The 15,878-nt window shown below is 54.1% G+C and overlaps 3 protein-coding genes and 4 pseudogenes across 3 annotated transcripts, besides 9 other annotated features; all 7 read right to left on the bottom strand.

Annotated features, from left to right (window-relative positions):
- Positions 1-320: part of a sequence feature (areas not merged during assembly with more than two copies in the genome that could not be assigned to a particular haplotype) that runs on past the window's edge.
- On the bottom strand, positions 220-798 carry Tc00.1047053507957.90 (mucin TcMUCII, putative; the record flags this gene model as incomplete). The annotated part of the gene is made up of 1 exon (XM_814452.1): positions 220-798. The coding sequence occupies one exon, from the start codon at positions 796-798 to the stop codon at positions 220-222; it is 579 nt and encodes a 192-aa protein (XP_819545.1).
- Positions 321-1,228: a sequence feature (heterozygous, non-Esmeraldo-like haplotype).
- Positions 332-413: a microsatellite.
- Positions 1,229-15,878: a sequence feature (areas not merged during assembly with more than two copies in the genome that could not be assigned to a particular haplotype).
- Tc00.1047053507957.60 lies at positions 4,437-5,294 on the bottom strand (annotated as a pseudogene).
- Positions 5,494-5,600: a sequence feature (T-rich).
- On the bottom strand, positions 5,872-6,585 carry Tc00.1047053507957.50 (mucin TcMUCII, putative; the record flags this gene model as incomplete). The annotated part of the gene is made up of 1 exon (XM_814451.1): positions 5,872-6,585. The coding sequence occupies one exon, from the start codon at positions 6,583-6,585 to the stop codon at positions 5,872-5,874; it is 714 nt and encodes a 237-aa protein (XP_819544.1).
- Positions 6,037-6,081: a microsatellite.
- On the bottom strand, positions 7,441-8,079 carry Tc00.1047053507957.43 (annotated as a pseudogene).
- Tc00.1047053507957.36 lies at positions 8,484-10,337 on the bottom strand (annotated as a pseudogene).
- Positions 11,621-12,490, bottom strand: Tc00.1047053507957.29 (annotated as a pseudogene).
- Positions 12,620-12,645: a sequence feature (AT_rich).
- On the bottom strand, positions 13,079-14,479 carry Tc00.1047053507957.10 (mucin-associated surface protein (MASP), putative; the record flags this gene model as incomplete). Its single annotated transcript, XM_814450.1, has 1 exon — positions 13,079-14,479. The coding sequence occupies one exon, from the start codon at positions 14,477-14,479 to the stop codon at positions 13,079-13,081; it is 1,401 nt and encodes a 466-aa protein (XP_819543.1).
- Positions 14,136-14,208: a sequence feature (GA-rich).
- Positions 15,073-15,103: a sequence feature (AT_rich).

Here is a 15,878-nt window from a genome sequence, read left to right as displayed (position 1 = left end):
CACGCAAACAGTTGTGAGCGTGTCGTATATATGAGTGTGTCTGGGATGCGTTCAACGTGACGGATACAGTGAGCAGAAACATGGAGCACACAGCAGGGCAGAGGAAGCAAGTGAAGCAAAACACAATCATTATTACTCTTATTTATTACTTAGAAAAACAAATGAGACTCACAAGTCCCCGTGGCTGAGTGCTGGCACGCACAGCCCGCATACACTTCTTCAGCCCAGAGTGGTGTACGCCAGCGCGGATGCGGCGAGCAGCAGCGGGGCACACACCCACGCAGAGCTGCTGAGGCTGCCGTCGATTTCACGAAGACGTGACGGTGCGCGGGTGGTCGTCGTGGTTGGCGCCCCTGTACTCGTGGTTGTAGTGGTGGTAGTCGTGGTCGTCGTGTTCGTCGTGGTCGTAGTTGGTGCGGCGGCCTTCTTTTGTTCATTTGACGTGTTAGTGTTCGTATTTTCAGTCTCTTCCTTGCTTAATTGCCCTTCCTGATCCTGTTTCTTATTGAGATTACGTTGTGACTCTGCCGTTTCGGTTACTGTACTCGTTGTCTCTAACGTATGAGTCACCATAGTTTCTGTCTGTTTATTGTCTTTCTCTCCCTCTCCTGTCTTTTGCGAAGGAGAAGTTGTACTGGGCGATTCCGTCAAATGATCTTGTTCGTCTGGCTCAGAATTTGTTGAACCGGAATCTTTTCCAGAATTACCAGCTATATCTTCAGTTGTTGTCACGCACACGGAAGGGCAGCAGCACAGGACGAGCACCAACAGGGCGCACAGCAGACGGCACGTCATCATCGTGAGTGTGGTCGTTCAGTGGTGTGGAGCTGATCTGCACAGTGAGGGACATGGAGAGCAACAGGGGAGACGAGAGGTGCGGCAGACACACACACAGAGGGCACACCACATGAGGAGAGGGCAGCAGCCAGGCATGCACCGTACGCCGCACAACACGCACGACACACACTCCAATCCACGGCAGCAGGCACACACACACACAGCCCTGCCGCAACACCAACACACAGATGGAGGAGGGAGAAGCAAACAGGAGCGGCACACAAGGCTCCACCGCATGCACATACGGCGAGAGCGGTCCGTCGTGTCGGCACCCCTCACGGAGGGTACGCACACACACAAGAGGAGGTGCAGCGCACACAGCAACACAAAAGCAAAGTAACTAAAAAAGGAGAGATCCCCGCACACCACGTGGATTGTTGGTCCACAGGAAGTGCAGCCAAAATTCATCACAAGAACAATTCATTTTTCTTTGGCCTTCGTTCAGCTTCGGCGCACACCACTTCATGCAGGCCTGGGAACCACCGCAGCTGCTGACGCGCACGCAAAAATAAGTGCAAGGAATGGAATAAATCAAGCAACCATTTATTTGTGTTTCTGTTTGGATGTTGGCAGATGTCTGCATGCGCTTCGTTTTTTGTTTTTGCGGAGGGCAAACCTTCATGCCGGGGTCGTGTGTTGGGATTTCTGCAGGGTGCACAATTTGTTTTTATTTCCTCTTGTGAATGTTTCTTGTGTTGGTGCAGCCAATAATTCGGTTTGTGTTGTTCCTGCTTCCCTTTGGTAAAGTGGTGCAATAGATGTTTGTTTTTCCTTTCGTTGCTGTGGCACCTGATTCCTCACCGTTTATTGCGGTGGAAATGAAAATATGTGAGTGGAGTCCCACACACCAGAACGCACCTTCGCTCCTATTTATTGGTGCATGGAAGGGCATGTGTGTTTGGTGGTGTCTCGTCCATATATTTTGTGGGTGTACATTCCCCTGCAGGCTGAGGGCGGGGTGACGCTCCGTCGCGGTGCACTTCCCTCGCATGCCGCCCACCGTGATTCATCATGCATCACCCCCTCACATACTCCGTGGTGCCACACCGCTGATATTATTGCAGCCGCTGTGATTGCGCGTACTTCACGCATTTGATTGTGCCACAACACATCCGCTCGTGTGGCCGCCGCATCCAAACAGCGGTGCCCAACACCGTGAGCGGCAGTCCACATCCCTGCATTTCCCAACGCAGTGGTGTTTGACTGTCAGCCAGGCGTCAGACAACAGGAGAGTCTTGTGCTGGCAGTACAACACACGGAGCTGCAGTGAATGAATCGGGCGGCGACGCATCTATTTGTCGCAAAGCAGTGAAAAGGAGTCGGGCAAAATAATGCCGGCTGCATTCACGACACCACATCCACAGCCAAAGCATGCGACGTGATGTGTGTTTCACTGGTGCTGTGAAATGCCTGCAGACGACGTCACTAGTGGAGGCATGCCACCCATGATCAGCGGACAGACAATAATCGGCATGGGAGGCCACAAAAGGCAGCAACGACGCCAGCAGCAGGAGCAGCTCTCTCTCTCTCTCTGTGTTGCCTCCGAGAAGTAAATATTCCACCAGCCACAGCTGACTGTGCCATCGTGACACTCCATGCACGTCGTGGCTGCGTCAACACATCCTGCTCCCTGCTGCGCCTCAAAAGATGCCTCACTCCGTCCACTAAGTGCATCGGTATGGGCCGTGCCTGGGCTGTTCGTGAGAACCACAACGATGTGAGGGTCACCGAGTCGCAGCATGTTTGTTGTGACGTTGTTGCATGGCACCTGCACACACACACACACGCAGCGCCTGCATCCCTCCCTTTTGTGTCCGCCCTCTGCCGGAGTGGCCACACACACGGGCAGCAGCAAAATCACTTCACCCTCGACGATCCAAAATCAACACCGACATCCCTCGCGACGCAAAGATCTCAGTTGCCAGCACGAGCCTCCTGCCGCTCTGCCATCGACGCTGAAACGCGGCACAGTGCACGCACCTATTTTCCTCGTGTGCAGTCAGCCGTTTGCTTCACACATTCTTCGGTGGGCTGACGTCCGCAAAAGCACGCCACAAAAGGCCACGGTGATCGCACACGCTCTTGCGATAAGCGTCGGTGTGTGCATGGATCCGCTGCTCACACGTGCTGGCAGGCAGCCTGCAGCCGGTGCCCTCGTGCCAGTTCATCGGCTCCAGCACGGAAAAGAGAAAACGGCCTATTCCCGATGCACTTATTCCCACCAGCAGCACCAACACGCTGGTCGCCATTCGTCATTCCTCAGCACATCCAGGAATGCTGAAAAGTGACGTGGAGCTGTCAGCCAGCAATGCCACAATCCCCGCACACATGTCGGCTCCACCAGAGAAGACACACAAATCACAAACAACACCCTCCACATGTCATCCGAACATCATTCCAACACACCGCAACACGCCAAACAGAAGTATTCGTCACCCCAATGCACCTCCCCACACAATCACATAGTCCATGCACCACGCACGGCAGCAGCCCACACGCGGTCAAACAAATGTTCCTCGGATCAGTGCTATCCACGTGCTGCAGTGGGAAGTAAACAAAAGAGATGAGCTGCCAAACCCCAAAAGAGTGCCACGACTGGCCGCAAGTCAACGGAACGCAGCCACTCAAATCAATTCAGTCCTCATGCCCTCAACCTCCCACCTTCTCCCACAAAAGCTGCAAAAGATTGAAAACAAACGCACCATCCAACAAATTCTTTGTGCAACACCAAAAGAAGCCGCAGTGCCTTATGCTGTCCTCACAGTCCGTTGATGACGCCTGGATGCGTATGGGCACCCATCGGTCCTCACAAACGACGCCGCACATTCGCGACGCATCCTGCGCTCTGAGAAAAGCGTCCCTCACTATCACCAGAGACGCCCACGCACCGTCGGTACGCAACAAATCGTCAAGGAACGAAGGATACGTCAGGCTGACAGCAAGACACCTGTCGACAAATCGCGTGGCAGAGATCATCAATAGCAGCACCAGAAGCGCCGCAGGCAGCAAAGTAAAGTAACGTCGATCAACGGGCGCATGGCGTATATCAAAGAAAAAAACATTGGCGGCGTCACAAGAAACAAAAGACTGACACTCTCTCAACAAGAAAGAAGGAATACAAGAATTCGAAAAAAAAAAAAAAACAATTTAGGCGTCCGCAGTCAAAGCAAGCCAATAATCGAAAAGAGGGTAATGGGTGCACTCAACCACAACAGAAGAAAAGCAATAAAACAATAGACAAAAAAAAAGCAAAAGCCGAAGCGTGGGACAACCAGCGCACACACTCTCATTGCTCCCGTAAAGCAAAACACACACACAGGGAGAGAGAGAGAGAGAGAGGTCGCCCACTCAATGCAATGGAAACAAAAACAGTTACGGTGCTCCGCCCATGCAGCCAGGCAGGACGGCAGCGGTGCGTGTCGTGCAAAAGAGAGCACCAACAGGCATGCATGGGTGTGCATGCATATATACAATGGGCACATTATGTGTGTGCCTCGTGGGGTGAGGTGAGGGCAAGAGTCCATGCAAGGGGACACACACACAGAGAGAGAGAAGGACGAGTGTGTGTGCGGGCGGTGCACGGCTCTCTCTCCCTCACTCTCACGCGGCCACCACCGCAGCAGCAGCCGCACACGCAACAACAAGAAGAAGAAGCAAAAGAGGGGAGGTGGTGTGGGAGGCCGCGGTGCTGCTGTCATTGTCGCCAGGTGTCGCCGTATGATTTGTTTGAGCAGCGGTGGTTGTTTTTGCTGTTTGTTGTGATGCATCACTCATTTTGACGGTGTTGCTCTCACTAACGTCAGTCGGTGTCGTGGAACTTGTTTGAGTGGTAATGGCCGGTGCGGCTGTGGAAATTTCCAAGGGTTGTTCCAAGAAAGGAGTGGCGTTTTCATCTTCCTGCCCCTCATCTGACGGTGCTGCAACAATAATTTCAGTACTCCTCGGAGTATCTTCTCTGCGTTCCCCACTATTACTGCTGACGGTATTGTTGTTACTTGAAACAGGTGGCGGATCATTTCTCTCTGGAACTCCATCTAATGCATGCTTCCTCTCCTCTTGACCGAGTGACGCCCCGGTTTCCCTGGTGGACCTTAATGTTGTTCATCTTGCCGCTGTTCTCCCGATGATTGTGAAGGTGTCACTGGATCCTTGTGTTCGTGGTCGGATTGCGTCTGCTGTTTTGTTGATTCAATCCCTGAGGCAGCTTCCAATGACGATATCCCGGGTGACGAATCCCCAACTTTCTGCAGCTGTGATTGCTGTGCAGAAAGGTTTTCCGCTCCACCAGGCACCATACGACCAGTGTCTTTGTCGGCAGCTCCAGAACCACCACTCGCAGAAATAACAGGTGCATCGTCAACAGGTACCACCTCGTCAGCAAAGACACCGCCGGCACCGCACCACAGCACGCAGAGGGCACACAACAGCAGCACACGGCCAGTCATCATCATCGCCATCACTCCTGCCACTTACGTGTAGCCTTCAGCACAAACTAACTCCCCGTCAGCGCAGAGTGAAAGGAAAAACAGCGAGACACGTCCGCTACAACACACACAACCGACGCACAGTGACAAATGGCAGCAGCCCAGAAGCAGCACATACCATGAGGCAGTAGAAACCAGTGGAAATGGGAAACACGAACACACCGCCCGAAGCAAATAATGAGAAAAAAAAACACAAAAGAATTAAAAACAAAACACGATTAAAAAGCAACAATAAAGTTTAAAAAGTCAAAAAAAAAAAAAAAACACAAAAAACAAGAAGCTGCGCCCAATGGCTCCAGCGTGCATGAACCAGCACCCAACAGTGGGTCCACGCAAACAGTTGTGTGCGTGTTTTGCATAAGGATGTGTCTGGTATGTATTCAACGTGACGGATACAGGGAGCAGCAACGCGGAGCACACAGCAGGGCAGCGGAAGCAAAGGAAGCAAATCACAATCATTATTTTCTCTTATTTATTTACATCGGACCACAGTGGACGCGCGCAAATCCCCGCGGTTGAGTGCTGGCACGCACAGCCCGCATACACCTCTTCAGCCCAGAGTGGTGTACGCCAGCGCGGATACGGCGAGCAGCAGCGGGGCACACACCCACGCAGAGCTGCTGAGGCTGTCGTCGATTTCGCGGAGACGTGACGGTACGCGGGTGGTCGTCGTGGTTTGCGCCTCTGTAGTCGTAGTACTTGGTGCCTCTGGCGCGGTGGTGGTGGTGGTCGTCGTAGTAGTGGTCGTGGTGGTCGTGGTTGGTGCCTTTGTGGTATTCGTCGTGGTCGTAGTTGATGGTGTATTTGTTTTAATCCCAATCGTAATTGGCGCAGTGATTCCCTTTCCTAAACTGTTTCCCGGCTTTTTTGGAGGAGTTGTTGCCCTTGACTTCTCATCGTGCTCATTTGACGTAACGGTCTTAACGTGTTCTATCGGTTCTTCGATGGATTGCCCATCTTCTTCCTGTACATTATTGAGATTGTGTTCTGAATGTGCCGTTTCTTTTATTGTACCCGTTGTCATTAACGCATGAGACGCTGCATTTGGTTTCTCCGCCGTCCCTTTATTCGCCTCCTCTTTTGTGTGTGGCGGAAGTTGAGCCGTAATAGACAAATCCGTCGCCTCACTTGCTTCCCCTTTCTCATTTCCTTTTGCACCAGAAATATCTTTTTCAGCTTTACCTCCACTCTCAGTCGCCCACACGGACGGGCAACAGCACAGGGCGAGCACCAACAGGGCGCACAGCAGACGGCACGTCATCATCGTGAGTGTGGTCGTTCAGTGGTGTGGAGCTGATCTGCACAGTGAGGGACATGGAGAGCAACAGGGGAGACGAGAGGTGCGGCAGACACACACAGAGGGCACACCACATGAGAAGAGGGCAGCAGCCAGGCATGCACCGTACGCCGCACACCACGCACGACACACACTCCAATCCACGGCAACAGGCACACACACACAGCCCTGCCGCAACACAAACACACAGATGGAGGAGGGAGAAGCAAACAGGAGCGGCACACAAGGCTCCACCGCATGCACACACGGCGAGAGCGGTCCGTCGTGTCGGCACCCCTCACGGAGGGTACGCACACACAAGAGGAGGTGCAGCGCCCACAGCAACACAAAAGCAAAGTAACAATAAAAAAGGAGAGATCCCCGCACACCACGTGGATTGTTGGTCCACGGGAAGTGCAGTCAATATTCATCACAAAAACAATTCAGTTGCCATCGGCCTTCCTTCATATTCAGCGCACATCACTTCATACAGGCCCGGACGCCACCATCGCAGCAGCCGCTGCATAACTGAAAATAAGACGCAAAAGATGGGAAGTGGTGTAGAAGACCGCGGTGCTGCTGTCGCTGTCGGCGGTGGTCGTTGTTCCTTTTTCATTGTTGGTGACTGATGTTGTCGTTAATTATGCCGGTTGTTTGGCTGCAAATGATGTCGGAAGACAACTGGTGTCCTGACACTCCGTCAATGCCTTCCCTGTCCCGTCGATTTCTGTGCTCGCTGGTGGTGTGGGTGGGTCGCTGGGGTAGGCGAGACGCTGACAGGGCTGCCAGCACCATCTGACTGAAATTGTTCTGCCGTGTTCTCGTCCCCAGTCCCACTGCACCAGCTGCTGGGGCGGTGCAGCGGTCATGCCAGAAGCACCAGCAATGGGCTGGGGTGTCGGCCGCATCAACCAATGGGTGTGTGTCCGCAAGCGACAGGAACATGCATCGACAGGGAGTCTGCACCGACGCTCGGGAATGGGGAACAGTGGCGCCAAGCGGAACAGTGCGTGCCACCCCGGAAAATCCGCAAGGCGTGTAGTCGCATGAGGCTGCGTTACTGCCGTGGCCAAGGAAATGAATGGCGGTGCTGGTGGCGTCCTCGTCGTGCGTCCCCTCCTGCCACTCCTCGCGGTAAACCCATTGCCTGAGTACATTTGATTCCGCCTGAGAAGCCAATTAAAAATGTTCTTCCGGTAGACGTATTGTACTCGTAACTGGCCACGGCCGCCCGCAATGCCTCCAGCGGATACACCTGCGATGCACGGTCAATGCAATCCACATCCACTCGTCGTGCACCATCCAACACCATCTTTTCCTTGGAGCTATGAACAACGCCGGGCACACACTCCTTTTCGGCTGTCCACGGCATGCGTCTGCGGTGAGAATCCAAAGAAATTCCCATTCCTTTTGTGCACAAAGTCATGGAGCTGACGCCGTTAAGCGCGTCCTGGCGAGGGCAACAACAGCCCGCCGCAGCACTCACGAATGCCCACCCGTTGCCTCCTGTGCAAAAAAAAATAGACGTTGGAGGGAAAAGCGCGCACAAATGCCCCAGCAAAAAAAGTCAGCACCAGCGGATGAACACTGAAGCCGTGGATGCATGCTCCACAAATGTCCTTCCTTTTTTATCCGCCTTCTTAGTTGCATGGAAATGGTCCGAAACCGCACAGGCAGGCAAGAATACAAAAGCAAAAGGCGAGCGGCGCGGCCGTTGAAACACACACACACGTATCGTATGAAACGCTTCTTGGAAAGAAAGGGAAGGCAAGAAGAAGCGCACACAATCCCCATGGACACCCGCAATTGTGTGTGTTTGTATATTTCCCACTCTTTGGCCCTCGATGCATTCCTGTGCGTGCCTCGCCCGTGAGTCCCACTGCCGTGGGGTGCCAAGTCCCTGCAAAAACACACCTCAGGACGCAGCATCGAGGCTCCCAATGAGCACCTCACGGCCATGTCTTTTGGATACCTCATGGACCGAGCGCCTCTCGCTGCAGGCCACACCACCCAAAACAAGCAGCAGAATGCGCTGAGGAGTTGTGAGGGCAATCGTCCCACCACCGCCACCCAGATCAGGATGATTCTCCCATTTGCCACCACACCCTTGAAATGGCCCGGCGTTTTTTCCTGCTTCTCCACTGTTTTGGCCACCACTCGCGCCATTTGTCTTCATCACATGATCGCGCTGCACCGATGCCAACGACAGCCCAACCCGCAGCGTCCTATTCCTGCCCGTCTCCACCATCATACAGGCATGCTTCAGAAACGGATCCTCGTCCGTCGCGGCGTTGCTCGCAGAGGCACTCGTGCTCCGTTCGCTCCGCGCCGACGCCGTGCTGTATCGTTGCACGCTCCCGGCCCTCCTCGTCACATGCTCAAGGTTCGCGGACAAATGGGCGTCGGGCGTCAGTCCACCGTCTCGGATCAGCCGCTGCTTCCTGGCCTCCGTCAACTCGTCGGTGCTGCTCGCAGCCACAAGCAACAGGAAAAGACGCAGACGCACTGGCCGGGGCATCGCGGCATCCCTCGTCAGGTGCTGCACGCCATCCGGGTTTTTACTCAAGGGTTTGTGCCAGACGGCGATGTCTTGTTCCACCTCCCGCACCTCCGCCAGTCGCTTCTCCCGGTACTGTGCCACAGGCCTCGCGCAAATGTCGTTGTGCAGCGACAGTCTGGCTTGCCTCTCCCGAAACTCCGGCGGAGCCCGCACCGCACTGCCCAACCTCGCAAGATTGGCCTTCGGCTCCACGCCCTGCGCCAATCCCGGGTGATACGCGTGGAGTTTTTTCAGCGCCACCGAAAGCTCCTCCACGCACTGCGCAAGGAAACAATGACGGTAGGAGCACCGGTACACATCTTCCCCATCAATTACTGCCGCTTCGAGTCCGCCCCAGACAATTCCGACGGGTCCGCTAATAAAAGTTATTCCCCAGCGGCATCAGGTCATCAAGCAGACACTGACATGTGCGTTGGTGCATCAGCGGCGTCACCGTGACACAGCCCCAATCAACGATGATCCGCACCGGGTTGCCGCGGCTGTCGGCGCCCCTAAGTGGAATCCGGCTCGTCGTGGTATTGCCTGGCGAGCCCTCAAAGAAGGTCCTGGCAAACCCATGGCAGATGTTGACCCTTTTTTTGGTAGTGAATGCCGGGCACACCGTTGTTCATGGCGTGAAGAGTCGCCACAAGACGTGACGCCGCAACATCCACAACGGACTCTCAATTCGGGGGCGACAGCGGCGACAGCAGCTGAGGAAACCCATTCTGCATGCTGAGGTGGAACACCAGCACCTCAGGGGCGGCAAAGTCCAACATAATGTCCTTGAAACGCATCGCCCTCGGCGCTATCCGAGCCCGCGCGAGTTGCTGAGAACTGCGATGCGGGGTGCACCCCAGCGCAAAGACGTGTACATCCCTGTAAGGAACCTTTGCCATCCAATCCTCAACCACGCGCCTCACAGACGCATCCTCCACGGAAAAAAGTAGAGTGCAGGGCTACTCATAATCGGCTGCCTCGGTGTCATGAGGTCCTCGAGTAGCGTCACGCCGTGCTCCATGAGGCCATGGGGACGCAGTGAGCAGCTCAGCACAGACGCAGTATGGGCATCGCAGAAAAAAACTTTAAACGATCCATGAACGGCGTTAAGCATCTGATGGAATATATAATCCCGCACACAACCACAAACGCCATTGCTGGGCTCACGCAGCTGCCCCTCTTCCGTCGGCCTTGCTCGCACCAACACGCCCCGCATAATATGTCAAGTACAAGTCACACAGGCAATGTGCTTGGATATGTGTGTGTCTTGTGTGTGCACATTTCACTCGCACCGGTGTGTGTATTTGCTTCTCAGAAAATCTAACAAACACACAAGCAATGCCATACGACCATCTGGTGCCCCCAACATCGGCAACCAAAACAAGAAGAGCTGTGTGCATCGGAAATACCACCAATTTCAAACACAAAGTTAAACGGAGCCCATACAGCACATGCATATGGAGAACGGCACCCATTGAAATGGATGTTTTTCTATTGGACATACAATGGTGAGTGCAGGCCACGCAGGAGGAAGCACAATCGCCTCGCAGCGCAACGCCGTCCACACCGCAACTCCATAGAGAGTTGCCACGGCAGCAGCAGAGGCAAGCAGAAGAAGCAGCGGACAGGGACAAGCAGCAGCAACAGTGTCATCACCGGGAGTCGGAGACGTGTCCTGCTCGCCGTCCGTCTCGCTGCTTCGGTCCCTGCCGCCGAGAGAAGATTCTCGCGGTCTGTCAGGGCATCCTGGCCGGATCCACTTCTCCTCTGGCGACGGATGCTTCTGAGGAGCAGCCGTGTCTACATCCTTCGGTGGGCGCCGCAGTCGGTCTCAATGCTCTCCGCAACGGGGATGGACGCCCGTGGCAATCCTTGTTCAGTAGATGCCGGTGAAACCGTCCTGCTCCACACCCTATCCTCACCGTCCCACGGAACCACTGGAAGTAGGCTACCGCTGGTGGCGGATATCGTGCACACCTGCGCGTGGTCACGGCAAATAACTTTTCCCCCATCGTAGGGTGGAGTGGCCCACGCAATCGTCGCCCCGTCCGTGCATGGGACCAACGGATGTTACCCTTTTCAGTCATTTTCAGATGCACCTTCATGCCAAGGGACCTCAATGCCGCATGCAAGGCAGCACTGAAATATGTCTCCTCCGGGTTCCTCGCATCCGTCGTGTTGTTGGGAAGCGTGTTCAGACACCACGAAGAGGGCTCATCCCCAGGCATCCCAGAAAAATATTCTCCTCTCCAAATAACAGCGTCAATATCCCTCACATCCAGTGCGGGATCAGTGATGAGGCAACGGTCCATCGGGCATTTGGCTGAGCTTTCATGGATACTCCCAAATACCAACCGCGGGAATAACGATCCGACGCGCAGCGTCTGGCAGGAACGCCCACGTCGCAAAGCATGTGGCGATATTCACTCATGTTCGGTGCGGAGCACTTCCTCTGCATTCGCCGGCGCACCCAATCGGTGCCATCCACTCATCCCTCGCGTGGCGCCGCGACCAGTGCGACTCCAGCGTCCTCCCTTCCCCATCGTCATCCTGCAGCTCCATGTCATCAATGTCGTCGCAGTCGTGGTGCTCCCTCGCAGCCATCGCGGAAGTCACCGAGTGCACCACCACCGACAGCGCCCTGCCACGCACACCAATAGCATTCCTCACCATGCTGCGGCTGGCCATGTGCGGGCAGGTGAACCCGACAGCATGGGCCACCAGGTGCGCGGCGATGCGGGTGGCGATGCGTCCGTGAAATGAAACTAACAGGCAAAGTGCATGGCGCCAGCGACTGGACGGCCATCCTCCAGCGTGGCGCACGGCAGTGCCTACACACCACCAGACGCCGCAGCCACGCACTGTGTCATGACAGAAACGGCAACACCAGCGGAAAGATGCCCAGCAGGCACCGTGAACCAAATGCAAACGCTGCCCGTGGCAAATGGGGGCACAATCAACGGACCCTCCAGTGGCCGGACGAGCAGACGATCCACATGCAGTTACACAGCAGCAGGGATAGCCTCCTCGTCAAGGATATTACCGTGCGCAAAGAATAGAACACTATCCTCACAGTGGCGATTGTCATTCAATGAATTCATTGCGTGAGACCAGGAGAAGACGCAGTGCTTCCTGATGTCACACGGGTCTGTTGTTGACGTCTTGATGCGGACGGGCACCCATGGGCCCTTCCAGACGACGCTGCACAACTGCAACGCATCCTGCACCCTGAGATGCATTCTCCCCACCGTAAACGAGAACCTCGCTGTGGGAGCGCACCACATCGTCAATAAATAAGGAATACTTCAGGGTGAAAGCAAGACGTCCGCTAGCAACCCACATCACACAAATCATCACAATAGCAGCACCGGTAGCGATGCAGACCGTGGGGTTAACGTGGATCAACGGACGCACGCCATAAGCCAACGACAATCTTAATGGCTTCACAAGAATACAAGAGGCTGACAGTTCCTCAACAAAAACAAAAAAATAAAATAAAATAAAAATTTCAAGTGTCCGCAGTCAAAGCAACCCAATAATCCACAAAAAAAGGTAATGGGTGCACTCAACCACAACACAAGTAAAACAATAAAAGAAAAGCCGAAGCGTGGGACGACCAGCGCACACACTCTCATTGCTCCCGTAAAAGCAAAACATACACACAGGGAGAGAGAGAGAGAGGTCGCCCACTCAAAGCAATGGAAACAAAAACAGTTACGGCGCTCCGCCCATGCAGCCAGGCAGGACGGCAGCGGTGCGTGTGGTGCAAAAGAGAGCACCAACGGGCCTGCATGGGTGTGCATGCATATATACAATGGGCACATTATGTGTGTGCTTCGTGGGGTGAGGTAAGGGCGAGAGTCCATGCAAGGGGACACACACACACACAGAGAGAAGGACGAGTGTGTGTGCGGGCGGTGCACGGCTCCCTCTCCCTCACTCTCACGCGGCCACCACCGCAGCAGCAGCCGCACACGCAACAACAAGAAGAAGAAGCAAAAGAGGGGAGGTGGTGTGGGAGACCGCGGTGCTGCCGTCACTATTGCCAGGCGTTGCCGTATCATTTGCTTTGGCGTCGGCGAGTGCTTTTTCTGTTTGTGTTGCTGCATCACCGATTGTAGAAGCAGGGTTTGTATAACCAGTTTCGGAGTTCTTGTGTGTTCCTTCGTATTTAAGCGCTTGAGCATTTCTATTGTCCGCATCCGCATTTCTCTGGGCATCGGCACCGCCACTTGCGGGGATGGGTGATGCTGTTGTTCGCGCTGGACTGTCTTGCTCTGCCAAATCATCCCCTGAAGGCTGCTCCACCGCTTTGGACTCCGTTTCGTTTTCTGACGGCAATTTTTCATTCTTTTCTTCCTTTGAGTTCTGTGCGACGTTTGTTGCTCTACGGCTTCCTTCTCCTGCTGAAAAACTCGGTGCTGTTGATTTTTTTTCTGATGGTGCCAGTGCTGATCTTTCTGGTGATGGTGCTGCCGGTGGTTGTGTTAATATTGGCGTTGTTTGTTGTACGGGTGGTTTGCTGGCGGCAGACGACGACCTGGAAGGAATTCCCGTCTCCACAGTATTCTGCACGTTGTCTTTTCCAGTTGTGACCTCCTCTGTGTCTGGACTATCTTCTGTGTCCTGCTCAGTGGAGGACTGCTCTTCTGCTTCTGGTTTTGTTATCGCGGGTGCCTGTGATTTGGGCAGTGAGGGTGCTGGAGGCGTCGTTCCTGAATGCACACCTGTTTCTGAGAAATTATTCTTCTGAGGCGATAAAGCACCGTCGGTATCCTGCAAACCACCAGCGGCAGCATTGGGAAGGGAAGGCGGAAAGTTCACGACAAGACCAGGAGCCTCCAAATTCAAATCCTCACTTCCGTCAGAACTTTCACTTGAGCCAACACCATCAACACCAGAAGGACTGCCACCACCGGCTTCACTGAGACCAGATGCTGTTGGTATTGTTGTTGCCACCTCTTTCGATGAACGTTTGGATTTTCTGGTTTGTTGCGCATCTTCTTTTTCTTTACTTCTCTCTTCTTCCTCTGCTTCTTCAAGATCATCATTATCATCCACTTCCTCTTCTTTCCCAACTCTGTCGGCTGTTGTTCCTGTGACTGTCCCCTCTTGCAAGTTGGAATTGTTCCCATTATTTTTATTCAACGGATGCCCTGGGCTGTCGGACCCTCGTTCGCCAGGCTCCGATAATCCCTTTGGAGCTTCTTCGCCGACACCAGACAAAAGCTGTGAACCCCCCAATGATTCATCGTTAATTTCTGTAACGCCTCCGCCGGCACCGCACCACAGCACGCAGAGGGCACACACCAGCAGCACACGGCCAGTCATCATCATCGCCATCACTCCTGTCACTTGCATGCAGCCTTCAGCACAAACTAACTCCCCGTCAACGGAGAGCAAAAAGCAAAGGAGAGACAATTCACACAGCCACCGCACGCACAGTCACAAATGACAATGCACACACCACGAGGCAGATGGAATCAGTACAATTGCAGAACGCACACACCGCCCTGCAAACCAGAAGTTAAAAAAGCAGTAGAAAAGAACAACAACGGAGTTGAGAGTCCGGCATGACTCCCAAAAAATAATAAAAAAAGAACGATCAGGCACGACTTTCATTTTATGTGCCAAGCAGCACAATGTAAACAACCACTGGTTTGTGTATACGTAATGCCTGGATTGAATAAATCAAAAAAAAAATCGTACTGTTCCACCAGCCCACACAACTCCCCTCACATTTCATGCGGCATCCGGCCTGTCTCTCCAATCCTCCTCTTGTGCAGTCCGTGGGACGCACAGCAGTGAGGCCGGCACCGCGTGTGGGCAAGAGAAGGAAACAAGGAGGAGAAACACGTCACTCATGACAAAGTACAGCAAACGAGCATCGGGGAAAAACACAGGGATGCTGATTATTCCAATAGGGCAAAAGCAGCAAAAATAAATAAATAAAAGAAAATAATAAAACTTAACTTATTGACAAAACTCAGTGGGTAATGCTGGCAAGCTGCACAGTTATTGTTCCACGAAAAACCGCAATTCCACCCTCCCTCACACTTCAGCAGAGTGCCGCAGTGCCTCACAGCCCCAGAATCAGAAGCAACAACACCCGAGACACACACCCATGCACGGTGATGTCACCAATTTCAGCCATGGCCAACAAATCCGTGAAATGCCCGTGCTCACAAAAACCGTTGCTCACAAGTGATGCTGCGTTGTGCTCCGATGGGATCTCTGGTTTCCCAGACGTTGTGCGCAAATAATCCTGTGCGGCATCACCGCCGCCCGACACGTTATCACTCGTTCAGCATTTGCTAGGGCTGTGCTGGGCTCAGGCGTAACTGTTGTACCATCCAAGGGCATTAGATCGCTGTTGCTGAGTGAATCGGGGTCGCTGTCCATGCCCACGGCGGATGCGAGGCATACGTGTCCTATTCATGCTCAACGTCCTGTTATTCGCTGGCAACTGTCTTGGCGGTGGACGGCTCGTTGTCTCTCGCTGAGCGTGCGTGTGGATCCGCTGCGCTGCCACTTGACTCCCCGGACAGCCGCGCTCCCTGTGGGGCCTCACCGCGCAGCTGCCGGCAGCCTTGCATGCTCCTGCCGAGCGGAGTGTCCTGTCACTCAGCATGGCTCAGACAGTTCCCAGTTCCCCGCCTGGCAGCAGCATCCCGAACGCCCACACGAGTTCCTGCCGCCACAGACTCCCTCTCGACGATGAAGTCGCTCCGCCTTGGCTCGC

The sequence above is a fragment of the Trypanosoma cruzi genome, genomic scaffold, assembly GCF_000209065.1.
Source record: "Trypanosoma cruzi strain CL Brener 1047053516579 genomic scaffold, whole genome shotgun sequence".
Classification (NCBI taxonomy): domain Eukaryota; phylum Euglenozoa; class Kinetoplastea; order Trypanosomatida; family Trypanosomatidae; genus Trypanosoma; species Trypanosoma cruzi.
The sequence above is the reverse complement of the archived record's forward strand: the minus strand, read 5'-3'. Positions and strand labels throughout refer to the sequence as shown.